General features: G+C 36.6%; 4 protein-coding genes across 5 annotated transcripts; 1 reads left to right on the forward strand and 3 right to left on the reverse strand.

Moving 5' to 3' along the window:
* Nucleotides 1–2,815: 2,815 nt before the first annotated feature.
* Nucleotides 2,816–6,648, reverse strand: tax1bp3 (Tax1 (human T-cell leukemia virus type I) binding protein 3). Its single transcript, XM_087782662.1, has 4 exons — nucleotides 6,468–6,648; nucleotides 5,153–5,272; nucleotides 4,409–4,486; nucleotides 2,816–3,498 (listed from the first exon to the last, which is right to left on the reverse strand). Exons 1-4 carry the CDS (start codon nucleotides 6,504–6,506, stop codon nucleotides 3,301–3,303), a joined length of 435 nt encoding a protein of 144 aa, XP_087638788.1. The 5' UTR covers nucleotides 6,507–6,648; the 3' UTR covers nucleotides 2,816–3,300.
* Nucleotides 6,649–7,399: 751 nt separating this feature from the next.
* On the reverse strand, nucleotides 7,400–10,473 carry hsh2d (hematopoietic SH2 domain containing). Of its 2 annotated transcripts, none has more exons than XM_087782663.1 (6): nucleotides 10,451–10,473; nucleotides 9,994–10,140; nucleotides 9,782–9,871; nucleotides 9,555–9,720; nucleotides 8,597–8,719; nucleotides 7,400–8,115 (listed from the first exon to the last, which is right to left on the reverse strand). In XM_087782663.1, exons 2-6 carry the CDS (start codon nucleotides 10,122–10,124, stop codon nucleotides 7,771–7,773), a joined length of 855 nt encoding a protein of 284 aa, XP_087638789.1. In that variant the 5' UTR covers nucleotides 10,125–10,140; nucleotides 10,451–10,473; the 3' UTR covers nucleotides 7,400–7,770. The 2 variants fall into 2 exon arrangements, with proteins under 2 accessions (XP_087638789.1, XP_087638791.1); XM_087782665.1 differs by having other exon boundaries at nucleotides 10,394–10,456.
* A 1,094-nt stretch (nucleotides 10,474–11,567) lies between these two features.
* LOC148085516 (ras-related protein Rab-8A) lies at nucleotides 11,568–17,867 on the reverse strand. The gene is made up of 8 exons (XM_087783735.1): nucleotides 17,636–17,867; nucleotides 17,145–17,205; nucleotides 15,205–15,265; nucleotides 14,793–14,870; nucleotides 14,626–14,715; nucleotides 14,419–14,484; nucleotides 13,520–13,570; nucleotides 11,568–13,445 (listed from the first exon to the last, which is right to left on the reverse strand). Exons 1-8 carry the CDS (start codon nucleotides 17,757–17,759, stop codon nucleotides 13,356–13,358), a joined length of 621 nt encoding a protein of 206 aa, XP_087639861.1. The 5' UTR covers nucleotides 17,760–17,867; the 3' UTR covers nucleotides 11,568–13,355.
* Nucleotides 17,868–19,375: 1,508 nt separating this feature from the next.
* LOC148085517 (small ribosomal subunit protein eS27-like) lies at nucleotides 19,376–21,180 on the forward strand. The gene is made up of 4 exons (XM_087783736.1): nucleotides 19,376–19,558; nucleotides 19,842–19,950; nucleotides 20,025–20,135; nucleotides 20,200–21,180. Exons 1-4 carry the CDS (start codon nucleotides 19,553–19,555, stop codon nucleotides 20,226–20,228), a joined length of 255 nt encoding a protein of 84 aa, XP_087639862.1. The 5' UTR covers nucleotides 19,376–19,552; the 3' UTR covers nucleotides 20,229–21,180.
* The last annotated feature ends 13 nt before the right edge of the window (nucleotides 21,181–21,193 follow it).

Genomic DNA, 21,193 nt, shown 5'->3' on the forward strand with positions numbered 1-21,193 from the left:
ATCCTGGAGAAGTCGGCGCTCTTTGGGTCTCATCGAGGGTGAACTTGTGAATAGACATGGTAGTTATCGCTATGACAACGTGAGCCTCCTTCAGTGCCCGAGGGGAGGTTGTGTGTTTGTAACCCTTTGACACCAGCAGATCTGCTCTCACACACCCACTCGCCAGGTTTACTCCGGCATTAATATTCACACTCGTCGCCACAACACTAGTATTAACACCATCTTCTCCACCGATTCCTCTGTGCGGTTCCTAAACTTTCATTTAGTGCATGTAGAAGTATATCAGTGCCATTAGAATAGTGACTGGTTAAATCTAACATTTCTTTAATTAGCATTTTGTGGAGGTTTTTAAATGTTGATTTATTTTTTATTATTTAATTTAATATTTTCCACTTTTCTTTTTTTTTTTCTTCACACATATAGTTTGATTTTCTTATTCCAATAATGAAATAAATACTTTTTCTTTCAATTGAAAATATTCATAATAGTGTCACTCTGCAATACTGGCTTTAAAAGTCTGCGAATTAAAAAATATTAAATTCAGAAAATGTATTTTTAATCATTGTAGTTAGAATAAAAAACTATGGGGATTTTTATTCCAATTGTTTGTTTTTTAATATAATTATTTTAAAACAAATCTGCCATTCAATATAAAAATTATTGAATTAAATTATTTAAGAAAATAATTTAAATCAATAATTACATTTTTTTTAAACATTTCTATATAAAAAAAATAATAAAAAAAAAAGTTTCAACCATTCAGTATTCAGAGTCAATGGCACTGAGTCCATTTATTAAATGTTAATATATAATATAACATATAATAATAATAAATAGATAATATTTAAAGTAGGTTTTTATTTGAGTAGTTGTTTTTTTTTAAATAAATGAAGTTGGATTACCTTTTTACACAATAGAAAATATAAAAATACGACAAGAAAATGTGTACGAGTACGATTTCAAAAGTATCACAGAATTGTACTTGCAATTAACCTGTGAGAAAACACGATTTAAAAAAAAACACCTGTGTCTGTGAGGAAAATAAAGAAAATGACGTTTTCAAGAAACGTTAAAAGAATTGATTAATACATTAAAATAAATCAGATCAGGTCTGATTACATTATGGTGTTATTTGAAAATAATTTATGTTCCACAAATGTTTGAATCACCATCTGTAGTTCAGTCGAGCTGCTCTGGCTCTTGAGTGCAGTATGTTGTGGAAGCGAGTGATAAAATAAATGAATACATTCTGGAGAGAAACAAAACGCCAGAAGATGCAACTACTTCAGGTTCCTCTTAATGGACAAAACTGTACTTTATCACCCAAATAATATACTTTTAAATTCTGAGTCAAGGACACATGGATCACGTTGGAACGGTTTCTTTCATCGTGGGTCCAGCATCACATACATCCAGACCTCCTGCTACAAACTGCCGAAAAGCAAAGTGATAGGAACAGATTGCATTACCATGGCAACACAATTATCCTGCCATAAGGTGGGAGGCATCTATCACGTATGATCCCCGTTTAGATACATGTAATTATTCACGAGCCGCACAAGTGTTTGGTGCGATAACGCGGCACGTTCTAGAATAACTTGTTTGTTTTCCTGCATCTGCGAAAACAACTTTGTGTCCACGCGGAAGAATGTTTACGGTGCACATAGTTGCGGATCTTACATCTTCTCTGTGTTCTGTTGCCTAGCAACAGCGCAGCTTGTGTACTAGTTTGTGCAGAAGGCTAATAGTTTGATGAAGCTTAAGCAAGTGGAATGAAGCATGCTTCCCTCACAAGTCTACACACACAAATACACACTTTATTATGTGTGCATATGTGTGATAGACAGCGATGTAAAACTGATAGAAATGTAAATATTACATAAAATATTATTATTAAAAATAATTCAGCAGCTCACTCGAGCTACATAGGAAATAAATCTGATGGAATTTATATAAAAGCTTTAAAAAGCTTAATTGTGTAAAATAATAATACACGTTTATATTTGTTGTTGTAAATATATACGTGTATAACATGGACAATACATGTCACAAGACATAAAATAATATGTTAATTTTACTATTATTTAAACAAATTTATGAAAATGTTTTTTAAATGTTTTTAACGTATGATTTATTATAAAAAATGTAATGATTCACGAAATATCGATCTTGCATGTTTGTTACAAAGACACGGTTATTCTAATAGAAATCACAAAAGGAAGTGGAAGGAGCCAAGGTCTCAAGTAGGCAAGTTCCCAATAAATTTCTAACCTGCAATCATGAGCTATTAGAAAAAAAAGTTAAAACTAGGCTCTTTCTATAATGTAAGTATATGGAATTACTTTTAAAACTTGCTAGCTTAGCTCGCAACCTTTCTAGCCTCATTGAAAACATTACACTCGGGTCAATAATAGAAACAGATTCTTGGTTTCAAATCAGTACTTTTAAAAAAGAAGTTACTTCTTAAAGAAAAATGCAAAAAACCCTCACCGTCCTTCTATATATCAATAACTTATGATACAAGCAGTTGTGTTGTTGTCAGGAAGGTTCAAACAAATCCTGTATTCTGTGATGAAAATGTTGCTTCAAAACGACTTGGTCAGAAGGTCAGAACAGATTGAAAATGTCACTTTATATCTGGCGACATGAAGCTATTTTGAGGATCAGGGAGATAAAAGGGTTCATGACGAGTCGTCAAAATACACTCACGGGAGGGAAAGCGATTCTGAATTTTGAGAGAAGAATGAAGGAGTGACGCTGGAGGTGCTGAGCATCTGACTGACGGTTCATCGCTCACCACAATAATGCAAACGTGTGGCTTTATTTGGTAGAAAATATTCAGTTTATTAAGTTGAATTGTTACGACAGTCATTGATTCACACTTGATAATATTATCAATAAACATATTAGTGCGTTTTAGTAACAAATAACTTGGTGTACATGAGTAGAATCTTAAAAAAAAGACAAACTTTGCTGAAATGAACCTTCACAGGCGCTTTGGTTTTTGCAAATGAATCAACTATAACAAGAGAACATGATATGCGTCAATCAAATGTTTTGACCAACTCACCCATCTGATGATTCAACTATGATTGGAAGTACATGTAGATTATCAAAGTATAAAAGTTGCCTGCTGGTGTACAAGTACCTCGTGACCAAGTCTGTAATCATGGCGAGCGGAAAGGATTGCTGGACTGAAGCTAAAATACCTCCGTACTGTGGCGGCTCCACACTTGTTCCCGTCAGTTGTGTGGTGCGTCTCAGACGTGATTATCCATCCGGAGACTTTTGAGGGAACGATCAGCGCATGAGTTGGTCCTTGTACATTCCTTGAGCTGCTCCGTGCGGAGGAGGGGTTGGTTGTGTGGACATGGACTGCTTGACGGCTTCCTGCAGGGACTTCCTGGTCACCAGGAGTCGCACCACGTGCTCCTTCTTCTTGGTCAGTCTCTTGCGAGCTTGGTCATGAGTCATCAAGGTCATGTCCCACCCGTTCACCTGGAGAGAACAGACAGTTAAAGTTTTGTAAAGGAAGTAATGATCATGTTTTAATACAGCCTTCTCCATCAGTGATCTCCAGTGTTCAATACTTTTACAACAGTTTTGTTTAGCTCAAAGTTCTTAATAAAATCATCAGAATAAGACATTTAATGCTACGAGTTACACTTTAGCTTTCTAATGCACTAATCAGCCATCTAGGAATGCCATTTGTTATTACCCAATAATAACGATGTTTTTTAGCGAAAGAATACGTTTTCTTGAAATTACACTTCATTTACTCTTCGATAAATTACTTATTTATTTTTATTAAAGCTTTAATTTATTCAGTATCGTTTACAAAACTTTATGAAAAATTAAACATCAAATAATTTCAAACGTGCCTTTTTATTATGAGATAATTAATAAAGTAAACTGAAGTAAATCAAGTAAAATCAAAAGAACTGAAATTGGATGAGAGTTACACATTCTACAGAGTCCTCACTTTTCAATCAGCAGGGATTGAAAGAAAAGATTTAACCACATAAAGCTTGTTTTATCGTCTGTTCCAGTGATTATTTTTATATCCGATGTTGAAATAGTCATTTAATAAAGTTACATTATATTATTATCAAAGTTGACAAAGACATTATTTCTTTTAATTCTGAATCTGAAGATTCCAAAATTGACGATGAATGTTTTTGTGCTCATTTCTGTTTTTCTTCTGCTTTCTTTAAGATCTTATTTCATTCTTTTATTCTGTACTGACACCACAACAAACCCCTGTGTTGTGTTTACAACACTGAAAATAATAGAGTGATAGGATTGTGTAGCTGACATGGTCAAGTGTTCGTCCAGCGCCATCTTGTGGTTGAATACCTCATATTGCAGACACTGAGAATTTAATCTCTTTTTTTTCATCTTGACAAACCTGCATTATTTTGTCTCCTTCCCTTAAGCCTGCCACCTCTGCCGGTCCTCCGGCTGAGATTCTGGTCACATAGATTCCCTTAAAAAAGAAAAAAATAATCAGAATTATTTTTTTAAATGTTACATTTGTCCAACGAATCAGACTGTAATGTTTGTTTCCATCTGTTAATGAAGCATGAAAACTCTGTGTTATTGTTTGTTGCTCAAGACCAACTGAATATTAGAAGTTACCAACAACGTCACACTATTCAGTTTTGAGCAATGATTTGTATTTTAATGTTAAAATCCACTTTTTCTTAAAGGAGAAATTGGAAATGAAAAGAACATTTCTAAAATTCCAATATCATTCGTTTTATCTGATTAATTGTTAAGCATAACTATGGACTTTAACCCATTCAAAACCACATTGATTACAATTTTCTATATAAATTTAGAGTTCACATCATGATATAAACCATAATCATTAAATGTATAGCGTGATATGAATTGTAGGACATTTATGTTCCTTTATCTTCACCTTCTAATGAGATGTTCTGCTTCTATCCGACAGCCACAACACTGAGCAAATACATAGTTACGACCACATTAAACACCAGGTCCAGACCTGCCTCGCTCAGACATTCAGTCGTGTGTTCGGACTTGTCCCGAGTTCAAGATCATTTTGATACAACTCCGCTCATTATTAGGAACCTTACTCAACATCCAAGAGGAAGACAATGAGATAACTCAACGTCTGAAAACTCACCTTGTCAGCTTTATCTTCGGAGAAAGGGTTATGGCCCGGGTCTTGGTCGATCCCTCCTCCGATGCTGAAGCCCAGAATCAGATTTGGTCCTTGCTGCAACTTCTGGATCTCGATACGTTGCTGTTCAAACACAGCGGTAAATTAGTCACTGGTAGCGTTTCAAATGTGTCACTTTATGGCTCATCATTCTGGTCATGAATGAAGGAAATGATTTTCTAAGGAAGTCCAATTAGGCCTTAATAGCTGCTTGAACTGACACAACTCTCACAGTCATCTGTCAGAACATGTGGAAGACTAGAGTCCACTTCAAACACACCTGTAGCCTGAAGAAAAGTGATAAACACCTATTATTAACTACCAATTTAAAACAAACAAACACGCTGTGCAGGTTTGTGTATTAGACAGTCATGTTTGGATCCAGTGTCTAAGGTTTTTAAAAGCTCTGATGACACTGCAGTCACAAAAACAAAGAACACACAATCAGTTTTATTTGGACTAGTCATTTTTTATTATCTTTTTATTATTATCTGGCTGGTGTTTGAGTCAAATAAAGTTTCATCGTTTGAAATGTTAAATTAAACCATCAATGTCGATTGCACTGCTGTACTTCCATACAAATCCTTCCTCTTTTAAATTCTCTATTCAAATGTTGGAAAGAAACTGAGCTGTACTTAATATATTTGTGCTTCTCCAGGTGAATAAATGATGCATTTTAGTGTCTTTTCACATTCCTCTTATATCTGTTTGTTATGCTTGGTTTTCTGTCTAAACCTCTTTCTGTTTACAGTGATGTTGACTTGTCATGTCTACTAAAAAAGTAGTTTATTTATAGCGGGCTGTCCCCCAAGAACTGACAGATAAAAGAGAAAAACAAGTTGAAATTGTTTAGAGGTTTTTCTTAATCGTTTCTAAAAGCCCAAATGTGTTGACACACACAAGTTGTTGACATGTAGCTAGCATGCTAGCTAGCTTCGATGCTCCTCACCTGAGTTGACGCCCATCTGACCCACAGTCACACACATACTTCTAGTACATTAAACTGTACTTTAAGTATTAAAAGATACATAAATAAACATTTAAACTGTTGAACAACGTTAACAATAATAACTTAAAACTATTATTTTTGAGATGGCAACAAACTGTTCTGGTAATTCACTTTACTTTAAGTTTAAAGTGTCACATTAAATCAGTGTACAGAGAGTGTTTTTAACTGTCTTTATGTTTAATTACTTAACATTTCAAATGTATTAACTAAACAACGAACTCTTACGAACAATAGACTTGTCCAGATCAAAGTCCGACTTTCTTTACTCACCACAACAGCTGTGAGCGGTTGTCCGGGATAAAAGGACATAGTTTCGTAGTTAAGTTTCTCTACGAATTATTAAAAAAATATATATAAATATATATTTATTTTCCAACTGTAGGGAAACCACGAGATAGCACTCAGGATAGCTTCCGCCTGTGTAAGTGTGTCAGCGGCTGCTCGCTGGCAGGAAAGCAGCTGCTTCCACGATGACGTCACCCCTCCTCCTCACCCTCCTGGCAGCCCGATATGCTGCACACGACATCCGGGAAGAGCGGTGCTTAACAAAAGTGTTTTCTCCTTAAAAGGAAGTTCTTTTTTTTCCCAGCATCTTTAATAATACGTAACCTTGTAATTGATAACAGAGAGTTTAAACCACATACATATGTGGAAATTCAAACGCATTTATTAAAGAAAATTAACAAACTTTTGACTAATGACGTTTTTCTTTTTAATTATGTACAGGGCCGTCCCTCCTAATAGGCAGAATCATGGTCTAATTATGATGCGCCGGTTTAAAAGTAAGGACTAAAAGTGTATCTCTTATCTAGAAGAACTGATTTTACACAAGGTTACTAACGTTTCTTTATGTGTCATAATTTGCTATTTTCTTTGTCTTTAAATTCAAAAAAGACAATGAGAAATAATACAAAAAAATGTTAAAGTAATGGTGGATTAAGGTGGTGGGTAGTACAGACACTAGGTGGCAGCAGAGAGGGTTTTATGAACGCTTGACTGTCTTTCCTGCTACATTTCTTTCACTCTGTGATGTTATCTCGTCAACTGAAGACGCACCACAGTGACTTGCATACTGAGAAACAGGTTTGGCAGCAATATCCGCATTTTTCTATAATAACAACCACTAGGTCATTGTTCCTGTAAATGTAAAACACTATTTTTACATGTGTATTATGTGTACAAAAAAACACAAGCAGATGATATTGTGGTTGTCCATTAATGAAGATACTTTAATTCTTTAAGCATGTTAAAACTCCTCATTTCAATCAAGGAGTTCATCATATCGCCATTTTTAGTCGGTGTCTTCTCAGAGGTTTCGTACAAATCACTACGATCAGACGAGAACCTCGTGGAGGAAGTTTCAAGTTCCTCCTGCATCGTGACGCTGCAAACAAGTCCAGCAGACAAGATGACAGCACTTGCTCGGGTTTATAGACCGTCACTGCTTTCATGCAGTCGTCGCGTTTGATCTCCAGACACTGGCACGCAAACAAAGAAACTGAATAAGTTCTACTTTAGGAGCGACAATCACTGGACCGGTTCAGTCCTCATGCACACATGTGAGTCACTTGTTCTAGACATATCCAGGACTGTAGGCTGGAGGAGGCAAGTACTCGTAAGGTACATTCTGACCCGCACACTCAGTGACGGGATGCAAAGAACCGTGGTACGGATCCCCAAGAGTTGAAATTCCTGGCGCCGCCCCCCACATCCGATGGAACTCGTTGAACTCTTCATAGATGTGCGATGATATCATGGCGGAGCTCTCAGCGCTGCTGTAGCCTTGTGACTCCTGGACTGAGTACGCAGGTGTGGACGCGGGGTCACTGTTGGGAGGCGGCAGTGGTGGGGCGTTGGGGCGCTGCTTGGATAAAGCGTCTCTGAAGTACCTCCTTCTGGTCTTGGGCACTGGCGTGACCTGGATGAGCACAAATATATTCATTTATGTCTGTTTATTTCTGCCATTTGAACAGAGGAGTTAAAAAGAGGGAGTTAATTGACGGTTTATTTTAATATTTAAAATATTGAAACTTGAAATATGGTTGGGTTTTTTAAGTATTCAATCTTTTTTTTATTAATATTTATTCAATAACTTGTATATCGAATGGTTTAAATGTTGTTTTTTTAATAAAACATTAAAAATTGTCAGTTGTCAGTTGCAATAAGGATAACAGAGTTAAGAGTTAAACACAAGCACATGTGTAGAAATGCAAGTTTTGTCAAAACTTCAAACTGTGACTCGACAGGATGATCACTGTTGTTGGGAAGATGAAAACTTTTTTTTAAATCAACCAAAATTGCCTTTTGTAAAATATCAGATTTGACTCTCAATTCAAATTAAATGTGAGTTAAACACAATTTTCTAGGTGTGATATCCACACAGCTGGTGTTGAACCTACCACAGCGGGGCCGGGTGTTCCCCGGGTCGGTGGTGAGGGGCTGTTGTCGGGGTTAGGGAAGCGCATACTCGGGTGGTTTTCAAAAAACAGAACCATTGCTGGATCAGTTCTCTGAGATTGGCTCTGTAATCCAGAAATGTTATTTGTATCTCTTGAAAGGTAAACATCTTAAATCGTACTGTAGTGCACACAACTAACAATAAACTGTGCAAAAATGAAACATTTAAATTCCAAATATAATTCAAATCACATGAAAAGGCAATAATACACACTAGTCCTTTATGTTATTATAGTCCAGAATAAATTTAACAATAAATATATTCATTAATACATTTATAAAGGGTTGAACCTTAAAGGCATAAATAATACAATACATTTAAATTTGTTTGTTTAAGATTTTTCAGTGTATCACGTGCGGCGACGATAAACCTCTTCATTATATAAATAAAAATATTACATGACGTGTCCAGTAAATAAATGAATACAAGAAGTTGGGAGTTTTATTTATTATTTATTTGAAACCGATTTTTTTCATTTTTTCTTCTTTTTTAGATGAAAGAAAACTTATTCTATGTAGATCTATCCACATATTTTGTCAATACTTTAGCTTTGTATTTTAATAAAACAAAATGTTATCATTATTTTAGCTTATTTTATAACATCACTGCTAATATTATACCTGATATTCTTACTTACAACAAATTGTTTATTTTGCGATTTTAAGCTTTTTATTGACCATTTAAAACTAAGCATTGTTTCATCGTATTAAAGCTGCACCACGTGACATATTTGACTTTTGTTTTGTCATCATTTTTCTTATAGTAATGATCTATAAGTCAGGACTGTATTATTTTACCAATACTTTTCATCAAGTGACTGAGCAAGAAACTGATGGAACAAGATTATTTTTCGTAAACAAATGCACATGCTGTATTTGGCAACGACGCAGAAACCTCACCTGGGGACAGATGACGGTCAGCAGCTCTTTGTGTCGGAAGATGGGGGTCACATGGTGGAAGTCCACCAAGTCATGCAGGGTGTTGTGGCGCCGCTGCTCTCCCACGATGAGATACCGACCGTCAGAGCACAGGTCGATCTTGAAGTGCTTGCAGCGGTCGTGACCTCTGGGGGTCGGACACAGACGTGTGGAGTGATGACGACGCCACTTAAACCCCTGAAACTCACCTGTAGGAGAGAGTGTAGCCGATCCTGCTCTCGCTGACCCTGACCAGGAAGTGACCGACGGGCTTCGATAACAGCAGATTCTCAGAGTTCCTGAGAATTAAATAAATATTCATGGTCTTTTCTGTTTCTGTTGATCTCTCACTCCCCCCCCCCCCCCCACTGGTGACCCCCGGTTCACCATCAGCTTACGATGAAATGCCAGGACGACTTACTTCCTTGTTATCCCCCAGTGGAACCATTCGGGAAGTATTCCATATCGAACCTCAAACCAGACCGGTGTCCCCGAGTGTGACCCCTGGGGAGAGCCCAGCACTCCCCGGATCAGCCGGCTCGGCTCGGCCATTCTGAAGGAGTTATTGCTGTCACATAGAGTTTAGTTTTAGTTTAAGTTTACTTTTAACAAATCCAGTCACAAAAAATAACAACGCCAGGAAAAGAAAAAAAAGATATTTAAAACAACTTTAAATATCCAACTTATACACATATTGATATTTAATCTACGCTGTATGTCTTGCATACATGTATATTTTACAATAAAAGATCTTGAACTTAATAAACCAATAAACAACAGTTGTTCTGATTGACATAAGAACAATTTCTGAATGTATTTACTCAAAATAGTCGACGGAATTTCTTGTCAAAAACCTTCCCGGTTCCAGGTGGACTCACCTCTTCTGGTCGTGTTGCGTGTGAAACTAACACAGAACTCACCTGTCTTGCTGCTCAGAGGTGGGAGGAGCCAAACGCTCAAGTTTCTGCTCTATACACACACAACAAATATTTGTCTTTTCGTAAATGTTCACTATAGCACTACGTTTCAATGTAGGATCAGAGTCGTCGTTCCAAAGTAAGGCTTTTGTTTATGAGTGAGGAAACTTTTAATTGTCCATTTTAGCCCAAAATTATTTTAAAAAAAGAATAGTGTGATCAATAGGTTACAAAGTGCTGCACATTTTGAATCATCCACTAGTGTTTCTGATACGTTGCTCAGCACATACAGGTGATTCTTTACTGTACAAAGTATGTAAACGAAACCAAGACTGTGACTCATCGTATCTCAAGATAGATTATTATTAGTTCCAAAGTGCAACAGCTCTGTACACGACTGACCGACTCGTGTGGACGAAAGGAGAGTGGACGAGAGATGAATCATCATTATTCACAGTGGAAGGCAGATTAATGAGAGGGGAAAACAAATAGAGAGGGAAAAGAATAGTGAACTTTTTAAGAGGGCTAAAGAGAGGAGGGCGAAGGTTAATAGGGGGGGCGAGGAGCGGGAAAAGGATTGGAATGACAAGAATAAAGGCGACTATAAAGTCAAACCTCCGCTAAGGTGGTGATTTGAAATGATCTCTGTAAACCTGTTTTGAATGCACCGTCATTTTGTCACCACAAGAGTTGATTTTCTGAAGCGATTCTATAGTTTGGTGTGTTTTATAAAGACACTTTAAACACCTGTGGTTTGAATGAGAGACTAACAGTGAGAAGGTGATGATAAATTGAAAACCTTCTTAAATCTACATGAAAGTCTGGAGAATCAGAATCAAATCACTTCCAATCGTATCCAATTCTTACCAGTGTTTGAAAACCATTGTCGAAAGAACCTTAAAATGGATTTAAATTGCAAGAAAGGAATATATTGAAAAGTTTAGTTAGTTTAATAACATCAGACATGTTTGCAGTTATGCAGCCGAGCCAGTTCACGTGGAGAACAGAAGGAGAAACGCTCGATTACACACTTGTTTTCTTTCGATATGAAATAGGAAAAGACAAAAGAAAATAAACGTTCTTAAGAATCCCATTTTATTAAATCATCCAAAGTACACATATCTACAAAAAGATGTAGAGCATTAAGATTTATGAAACTACAGTACAATCATTGTAGATCTTATTTACAATTGCTGATTTCACTTCTCCGTCAACAAATGCACAAATGAATACAAATTTGGTTTTGTTTGGGGGACGCGGAGCGGCGCTCGGTCAAATTAGAATTGGAAGGTGAGAAAAAACACCTCGTCAACCGGACGTGTCCGTCAGTTTCAAGAGATACAACAAGCGCAGATGATTTAAATCCACAGGTTTGGCCCAATTACATCATCAGAGACAGAGAATCCTCAGAACGATATGATTTGCTCTCGCCTTAAAACTTCAAATAAATCCACTTTTCAATCAACTTCCTATTTGTGTTATTAAGCGCGGAGGAAAAAAGAAGCACAAATTTGGAGTGGCAGCAGGAAATAAAACAAGTAAGTATACTTTTCTAATCTCAAATAAAGCTTGTCGAGTTGACTGTGCAAAGCTTTTTGAGGTCCTCTACGCACCCAGAATGCATAGTTCAGATGGCCGGGGGAGATATGGGAGGAGGAGGAGGAGGAGGGAATATAAACTGGGAATCCAACTAGACCCAACGGAATGTTTTAACAAGTTCTAATAACTTGGGAATCTGCCGTCAATGATTTCAGTGCGTCGAACAGGAAGACCTGGTGGGGGGGAAACACGTGCAGGGAGACTCTTAAGACTCAATAAATGTTTAGAACAGAACTCAAAATGAAGCTTTTTTTTTCTTTGTACAGAGAAGAACACAGGAAAAGTGCATAATCAATAAGAACATAAAAGGGCACTTTGTCATTTTGGTGCTATGTCTTGTTATAAATACTGCTACAGCACAGCTCCTGTCCAAGGCCCAGAAAAACAGATGTATACTTGCTCCCCCAGTGGAACAGTCGAATGGACTTTTCTAAAAAAAAAACACAAGAGAACCGATCAAGTGAACTCCTCTGTGCCATCACACTATGCTATCGCCACCAGGTGTTCAGGTTGGGTATTGCTAGTTCACCACTTCAAGTGCCGTCATGTCGTCGCCCCTATCCTGCGCACAAACACACACACCTCGACACGACAGGAACCTTTGTGCCCTTGAGAACTCCCCACTTTATCGTAGACCCCAACCCTCATTTCCACCGCAGAAAATACTTCAAATATCTGGTCTCCATTTTCATGGAATTGCACATTAGAGGGTTTTTCACGAGGAGTGGAATGTGGAAGCAGGAAGAAAAGCTGTGATATAAACCTCAATGTTGATATGACGAGTAATGAGGGTTCAAAGTAGCCGCTTCAATATATTTACATGTGTTTAGATAATACGGGTACATACAAATCTAGGCCACCCACATGTGTAATACACAAAACCGGTGCCTAGTCCGGACTCCTCACCCTGGACACACACTAACCTTATTCATCGCTAAGAGAAAGAGAAGGCCCACGACCACAGGAATATGAAAATACATTTGGAATATTTCCTCTAGCGAAAGAAAGCTAAAAACGTTACCATGTCAGGGGTTTGTTCGTTTTTTCAGGGACTCACAAGTAGGCAGTCGTTTAAACTGGCATGTTGTTACTTTGATAGGTGTCGGGGGGGGGGGGGGAGAGGAGGTCCTAGGATAGATGAGCACAGAAGCAGTGAAGCAGGAAGACCAGGAAGGATAAAGACGTGATATCAAGAGTGTGCTCCGTCCAGTTCTGTCCAGTGGGGGACGCGGTTAAGGCGATGGTGGATGCCGACGCACTCGTCTCCTCACAGGAGTGTGCAGCGGAAGAAACTGCTTTTCTTGGTTTGTTCTGTAATCTTGACTCCTTGAGTGCTGCCCTGCGGGTTGTTGCCCTCCTGAAGCACAGGCGGGTTCAACAGTCAAGACACTTCAACCACAGACACTTGAAATCGATGTGAACCCGACTCACCAGCTTCTTGTCCATTTTTGCTTTGATGTCTCTCGCAAGAGTGAGGAAGGCCTGCAGGAAAAGGAGAACGTCATGTTGCAAATTCATCTCAATAACTGAGTTCTTATGAAGTTTGTGTCTGCCTTGATGGTTATTATTTAGTCGGACTATAATAGAGACAAGAAATAAGAAATGTTTTCATCTTTATAATGACATAAGACTAAAATCAATCAATTTAAGTGAAATAGTTTGTCTAAAGTACCATGAAGTACCTTTTTCATATCACAGCTACAAACAGCTAGAAAAGAAACCAAACTACAAAACTTGTAAATCCTGGAGTTTGAGGATGTTTACAGTTATCAGCAGAGGATCATAATTGCATAAGGAGTTCGGAAGAAAAGGATAGTCTAGGTACAAAGTAACGTGGAGACATTGAAGTTGTGTTTTTTGTCTTTCTGACATACCTTAAATATCGTCACTCCATTAAAAATAAGTTCATTTAGCAGATGGTTTTATCCAAAGCGCTGACTTGCAAAAGTGTGCACACATGTCCCTGAGGTGCGAAGTTCAAACCGGCAATTTCCTAATCCATAGTTATGCTGCCATCTGGTGTACTTACCAGCAACACCAGTGTGACAGAAATCTAAAAGATGTCTTGGTAACTTTTGACTAGTCATAGTTTATTAGGATCTTAAAACCTAATATGTTAATATTAATACAATTTTTTTTAAAAAGGGTGGAATCCCCAACACATTGTTGTTGTTGTAAATGATGAAGACACAGAAGTTCCCATCATGAACTGAGACAGACATGAACAATAGAGTTAAGGGGAAGAACGTAGCAAGTGAAACCACCAAACTCAAAATACAGCACATGATAACAAGATCATTTGAAAGAGGGATAAAGAATAATGAACTTACATTCTCCACGTTGATGTTTGCTTTTGCACTCGTCTCCATGAACTTGATGCCATACTCCAGTGCCAGCTAGCAGAGGAGAAGCAAGATTGTTAAAGACTTACTGAACTTTACTGAAACGGATGTGACGAACATACAAGACAAATTGTAAGAAATAAACTGCATAACTAAACTTCAAAAACAAGTCAGATTTGCCCAATGTTCCCTCACCTTCTCGCCTCTTTCTTTTGAAACCTGCCTCTTGTCGTTTACATCACATTTGTTTCCAAGAACCATCCTCTCCACATCTGATGATGCATGCTGGGAAGAGTGGAATCAGAAAAATCTTCAGCAAAGAGAATTTGAACGATTAACATAAACCATCTGAAGGTCATCACCTCCTCTATATTTCGTATCCAGTTCTTGATGTTGTCGAACGACTTTTCATTGGTGATGTCATACACCAACATGATGCCCTGCACGGGACGATAAAGAGAAGAAAATATGAAACAATTTTAAGACAAAGAACCATTGTTCGTGTTCTTAAGGGTATATTTTTAGATCTGTCACATGTTTAAGAACCTTGGTACTTGATATTAACACAATATTCCAAAAATAGATCAGTGGACATCAAGTTTTACTTGTATTTGACGGTCAACGTTTTTTGAATGAGCACACCTCATAGTCCCTCTAGGTGTGTACATGGGAACTCCTAACAATGCGGGGTGTGGTGCTCTGCAAAAGTTCTATGCTGCCGTTTTCCCTGGAGGAACGACCAGCAGAAACATTGAAGATGAGAGTGATGCCTACCATGGCTCCTCTGTAGTAGGCTGTTGTGATGGTCCTGAACCTCTCCTGCCCGGCTGTATCCCTGCAAGAGAAAAACATTGAATGTTAATTATTGCAGCTTCTCTCAGGTGAAGTTGTTTCTTTTTAGGCGTCAATCAACATTATACACATGTATATTACATTTGTATCAATGTCTTAATAAAATGTAATGGCAGTTTGAATAGGTAATTGCGCTCATGCTTATATATTGATACGTCAAAATGCATGAGCAATAGATGCGTTATGCAAGTTTCATTATTAAGCTCATGAACATGCCTTAATAAGTGAAGCAAAAGTCAATTTCGAATCATCAATAAAAACAACCTTCTAGGTTGACACCATGACTTGGAAGTCTATACAGAGTCCACTGTAAAGAGGTGTAACACAAACTCCCTTAGATAAGATTAGAGAGTCTTTACTAGTCTCCTAAGTTAGAATTGATTATATTCACATGCATTAAATTTAGATGAGCAAACTCATTATAATTACTAGATTAACAAAGAAAAACATGGCTCAAATGTACAGCTACTTTAATACATTAAATGCTCTTAAGAAAGAATGTGTATGTCTTAATTGTCTCTTTCACAAGTTACCATGCAAACATGGCTACCAAACATTAAAAAATAAGTCACTCAACCTTGTATCCTGCTTTACAGCATTTAAAATTATAATTAAAAATATGTATTAGAGACAAATGAAAATGGATTATTGCAGAAACAAATGTATGCAATAGGAATACCTTGTTAAATGCATTGCAAATAAACCGTGAAGGATTTCACCAAAGAAGATGAGATCTCAGAAACATTCAAAATCCTCAGTGTTCGTTCAAAAGATTTAAAAAAATAAAACTGTTTTTTAGCACGATTAAAGTTCTAACTGTTAACAAAAAGGTAAAACAATGCATTTAAAGTTTTGTAATTTGTTCGTTACTGATGTGGAATTCATGCAGCACAGTCGAGCCTCGTGTCACTCTAGAATCATTTCTAGATTTGACAAACGGAAACCACACTTGACTTGTGACCACAGAGCATACAAAAGTTGAAACACTTCTGCAGTTTTGCACTTAAACTAATGTTGTAGTCGACATATGCTTTATTATAGAGCGCAAATGTCGTCAAGATACTCATTTAATAAAGTTCTATCTTTCTATTTATCGATCTAAATAGGCTGGAATCATAGCATAATTAGCAATGTTTAATAAAAACTTCTTTTTTTTTTCAGTGGATATAAAATATGAAATGTTATATAACATACTGTTGGACATATAAATATGTTCAACTAAGGTTATCACTAATTAAGGGGATTCACAAGATGAGGAGAAATATGCTTTAAAGACATTGTTCTTGGAAGCCTTATAATAATTTTTGGTTTAAGGATTCAGATAATTCATATTAACATTACATAATCTTTTCATAATTAAACCTTACTTAACAACAAATAATATTATACTCGTATAAATTATCCATCACACTGAAGGAAAAACTATTGAAAAAAAGTTTTCCATAAAATATATATATATATATATATATATATATATATATATATATATTATACAGTGTTCATTGTTCAGTTGTTGTTATTATTTGTTGAGTTTGTAGGACTAGAAAGTACCACCTCTTAGATAGCAGTACTTGGTTTCAAGTTGGGAAGGGAAATTATTATTGCATTAATTATTATTAAAAGGTTAAATCAGTGTATTTTATTTGCGAATGAGAAACTGGAATAAATCTGTACCGTCAGTTTGGTGCATCCCTACAAAATATGATTAAATACGTTATGTATGGTTTTCCCTTTTTCCTTTTAATTCAAGTCACACCGAGATCATTAGTTCAGACACAGACATAAATAAAATATATGATCTGCGTGACAACAGTGGTGTCAGGAACACAGCTTCCCTCCATGAACCCGTGACTGCAACTTACCATATTTGTAGTTTGATCTTCTTCCCATCTAACTCTATTGTTCTGATCTTGAAGTCGATGCCTAAGACACAAAAACACAATTATTCATACGAGGTTTAACGTGAGGTGTGTGTTCTATAAAAGTAAATAACGTGAAAATGTTGTTGAACAATGTACGTATCGATCCTATACATCGAGACTGATCACATGAAAACTGACACTGCTAGCTTGTAGCTCACTGACAGCTCGGCTTCGACACTATTTAACACATATTTATGTGGATTTATCTACACCGAACACACTTTATTTGTGTATAATATGACTTTCATAGATGTTTATCGTCTTAAACGTAACTGTTGGTTGGTTAAAAAGTGCGTGAACATAGCAGACAAAAGCTGCTTCCTGGCTCAGCTACTACAGGGATGCTTGCTAGCCAGAAAAGTTAGCCGCACGTTAGCATGACGGGATGGGCAGCTCGTCCACCGCTGTCGGGCTCGACATCTGTTACCTACCTATGGTGGAGATGAACGTGGAGTTGAAGGCGTCCTCCGAGAACCTGAAGAGGACGCATGTCTTCCCGACGCCCGAGTCGCCGATTAAAAGTAGTTTAAACAAGTAGTCGTAAGTCTTCGCCATGTTATTAGCTAGCTAGTTTCTTGTGCGGAAATCCCGCCCGGTGTCGATGCGGTGACGTCAGCGCTCAAACCCGTGTGTCTATGGTGGGATCTGTTGTGGAAACAGTGACGTCGGCGCGGCGCGGCTTCCCGGTTGGTCGGAGCGGCTGTCAATCACTTCCCCGCCTCGTCAGCTCCGGAAGTCACTCACTCTGGGTGTGTTGGATTTACGTCACCAGGCGTCCGGATGGAACACTTTATATAGTCGGAGGATGTTTATACCTTTTTTCGTGTTCTTTATGACAAATTATTAAAAACACTTTGTAATTGGAAATGAGGAATTTAAAACAAACAAAGAACTATAATGGCAGACATGTGTTACTATTATTATCATATACAGAAAATCACATAAATGTTATGGATTAGACACATTAAAATATATTGTATTTCGACGGATGGTACATTTTACAGATAGAAATTATTCGTTCCATTTTCTGTGTATTTTCTAAAGAAACTGCGTAAATGTTGATGTACCTATAGCAGACTGAATATGTTTGTTTTTTTGTTTTCTTTTGTATTATTATTTATTTTTATTTTTCAAGAACAAGACAAAAAAAAACATCAAAAATATGAAAAAATAAAAATAAAACAGCACTTACAAAACAATAATAGACAATCCAGTCAAACACTTACATATTGTACACAAAAGAAATATATAACATTTAAGGAGTCCATTCTTTGTGCCGAAATATAGTCCAAGAAAGGCTCTGAATGTTTGATTTATTAATTATATTCCTCAGATTGTCATTATCATGTTTTAAAAAGGGGGGATTACGTCACTCCTTTCTGTCACACTATTTAATACACGTATGTAATGTTTCAGTAGGTGCTCCTTAATTGTTATTATTATAATATCATTCTTTGTATAATTATTATTGTATTTATTATATTATTGTTTTATCATTATTTTAGTCACATTATTGTTCTTATTTTTCATATGTCCACGGGATGTCTTAATATACTGTCTATGTATGTTTAATCTACTTGGATTTGTGGGAATAAACAAAGGTGTATCAATCAATCAATGATGCTCGACTAGAGATTTACTTTGAAATACTTTTAGTGATGCTGTGGCAGTGAGAATAAATTATGTATGTAAGTAAGTAAGTAAGTATTTTTTATAGAGAGCTTTTCCAGACCAGGGTCACAAAGCGCTTAACCAATCAAAACAATATTCAATAAAATATGTACTTAAAAGGTCAAGACAGTAGATTCTGATCCACAAACCTGAACTGGGGTGTAAGGCTGGATCAGATCCCTGATGTATGTCACATCAAAGTTAAGTTAAATGAGATATTAAGTCTACACAACTTTAAATGTGTTTATTATTTTATTATAATATGAGTTGCTACACAGAAAAACTGTAAAAGTTTTATTCCCGAAACCAATCCATCTATTGCCAGATCCAGGGTTTAAAAGTTAGTTATTATCTCGTTTACACGTTAACAATGTCTTGTATAATAATAAAAAATAAAATGCATTTAAAAAGGACAGTCTGGTGTTTCATACTTGTTTACTTGAATCTTTACCTGCGCAGGTGTTAAGTGTCCGGAACATGACACATGACGATGAATCTCTGACGTCACGGTCACGGGTCCAATCCGGTACCGGTCAGAACGTCCTGCCTTCACTGACTGTTTAGAATCAAAAGTTGAGGATCAGGATCAACATCAAGTTTATTTCCTCGAGAGGCTTTTATTTTACTAAATTGATCTTGATCGAAGCTGGTACGTGTTCGTGGGGAATCGAAGAAAAATGCCTGTAAGTTTATATTTTCCTTGTTATTTAAGACCGAATATTTTTTTTAACATATTGATATTTTTTAAGCTTATTCTAAAACGTAAAAAACTGGTCTGATGACCCAATACTGGGTGCTAAACTTTTTTTCTTAAATATTTGTCATTTTGATATGAAGTAAAACAGGGGCATGTCTTGACTTGTTCCACGCAGTTCCTCTAACGAAGTATAGGGGGCGTGTTTCAGTTTCGTTTTTGAATTGTTGTAACAATAATAATAATTATATATAATTTCTCAATGTTTCCAGCTCGCTAAAGACCTGCTGTATCCGTCCTGTGCCGAGGAACGGAGAAGACACAAGAAAAAGAGGCTTGTTCAGAGTCCAAACTCCTTCTTCATGGATGTCAAGTGCATGGGTCAGCATCCTACTGTTCAACCCACTTATTTCAAATTATTCAATTCTAATCCTGACCTTTCAATATTCCTTCAGGCTGCTACAAGATCACGACCATCTTCAGCCATGCCCACACGGTCGTACCATGTTCTGGGTGTTCTCTGGTTCTCTGTCAGCCCGGAGGGGGGAAATGCAGACTCACTGCAGGTAAGAACCCATAAATAAACTTTAAATTACAGTCACTCATTTTTTTTACTCTCTGTCCCTCCAGGATGTGCCTTTCGAAAGAAGTTCTCCTAAATGACTGGATCTAAGAATACAGAAGGATAACAAACCAGTTATTCATGCATTGAAATCTTCTGAGGAATATTCCAAGATGATACTCATGTCAATAGAAAAGTAATTCAGTTTTGAAAATACTTTCTGCGGAGGGCAGACGTTTGCTTCTGAAAGAGTTCGAGACACGTCTTTATACTATTGATCGTGAGTTTCCTGTTTAGTGGAAGAAACAAGCACATGACGGATCAACAGCAGCACTTAAGTGGTGATATTTAATTATCAGTATAAGAAAAATTAAACACAAAACGATCATAAATCAGAGGCCGACATGCTAATCAATGTTGGTTATTTTCCAGGTAACTTTTATCAACCAATTATTCATCCTCATTCCTCTCTGTCATAACTATCTAAGGGATCATAACATCAATGCAAGGACTACAGGATGACTTATGTGTTTTCGGGTTAAGGTCAGAAATTGACAACAAATCTTTGCAGATTAATGTATCGATTTCTTTCTTACCGCTTATTCAGACGTTGGGTCTTTAACTACATGTGTGCTTTAAATAAATATTTGTAGTCATTGAGCCATAGAAACTGATCACTTGGGTATTACATGTAAACTGCAATTATTTTTGAGATAAAAAAAGGTTTAATTTCTATTCTTTGTACTGGTGACATTTAATTGTAATCTTTATTCTTTTTATTTAACAAGATGATTTTGTTTTAATGGAAAATACTGCTTGTGTAGATTCAAAGTTTACATATCAATATATGTGATCTAAGGATATCAAGTTATTTAATGGAAAATCATGGTGTAACCATTTTAAACATAACAAAACGAAAAAAAAAATCACTCCATATTCCACTACCTTGAATCATGAGGTTATTTTTCATCTCTTTTAATACATTCTGATTCTTGAGTGCTTTTATTTTGGCTTTAAATTGTATCTTAATAAAGAATTTCTTAACGCAAGTCGTTCTCATGA

This window comes from Callionymus lyra, chromosome 2 (genome assembly GCF_982586985.1).
Source record: "Callionymus lyra chromosome 2, fCalLyr1.hap1.1, whole genome shotgun sequence".
In the NCBI taxonomy this organism is placed as follows: Eukaryota; Metazoa; Chordata; class Actinopteri; order Syngnathiformes; family Callionymidae; genus Callionymus; species Callionymus lyra.

Coding starts and splice junctions, on each gene's coding strand:
- LOC148085517 (XM_087783736.1), top strand. Junction 19,951..20,024: donor CATGGATGTCAAGTGCATGG/GTCAGCATCCTA, acceptor ATATTCCTTCAG/GCTGCTACAAGATCACGACC. Junction 20,136..20,199: donor GAAATGCAGACTCACTGCAG/GTAAGAACCCAT, acceptor CTGTCCCTCCAG/GATGTGCCTTTCGAAAGAAG.
- tax1bp3 (XM_087782662.1), bottom strand. CDS start 6,506: ATGTCCTTTTATCCCGGACAACCGCTCACAGCTGTTGTG. Junction 5,273..6,467: donor AACCGCTCACAGCTGTTGTG/GTGAGTAAAGAA, acceptor GTGTTTGAACAG/CAACGTATCGAGATCCAGAA. Junction 4,487..5,152: donor CCGAAGATAAAGCTGACAAG/GTGAGTTTTCAG, acceptor TTCTTTTTTAAG/GGAATCTATGTGACCAGAAT.
- hsh2d (XM_087782663.1), bottom strand. CDS start 10,124: ATGGCCGAGCCGAGCCGGCTGATCCGGGGAGTGCTGGGCTCTCCCCAG. Junction 9,721..9,781: donor GGCTACACTCTCTCCTACAG/GTGAGTTTCAGG, acceptor TCCGACCCCCAG/AGGTCACGACCGCTGCAAGC. Junction 8,116..8,596: donor GAACACCCGGCCCCGCTGTG/GTAGGTTCAACA, acceptor GTGCTCATCCAG/GTCACGCCAGTGCCCAAGAC.
- LOC148085516 (XM_087783735.1), bottom strand. CDS start 17,759: ATGGCGAAGACTTACGACTACTTGTTTAAACTACTTTTAATCGGCGAC. Junction 14,485..14,625: donor CAAAAGAAAGAGGCGAGAAG/GTGAGGGAACAT, acceptor CTCCTCTGCTAG/CTGGCACTGGAGTATGGCAT. Junction 13,446..13,519: donor CAAAAATGGACAAGAAGCTG/GTGAGTCGGGTT, acceptor CCTGTGCTTCAG/GAGGGCAACAACCCGCAGGG.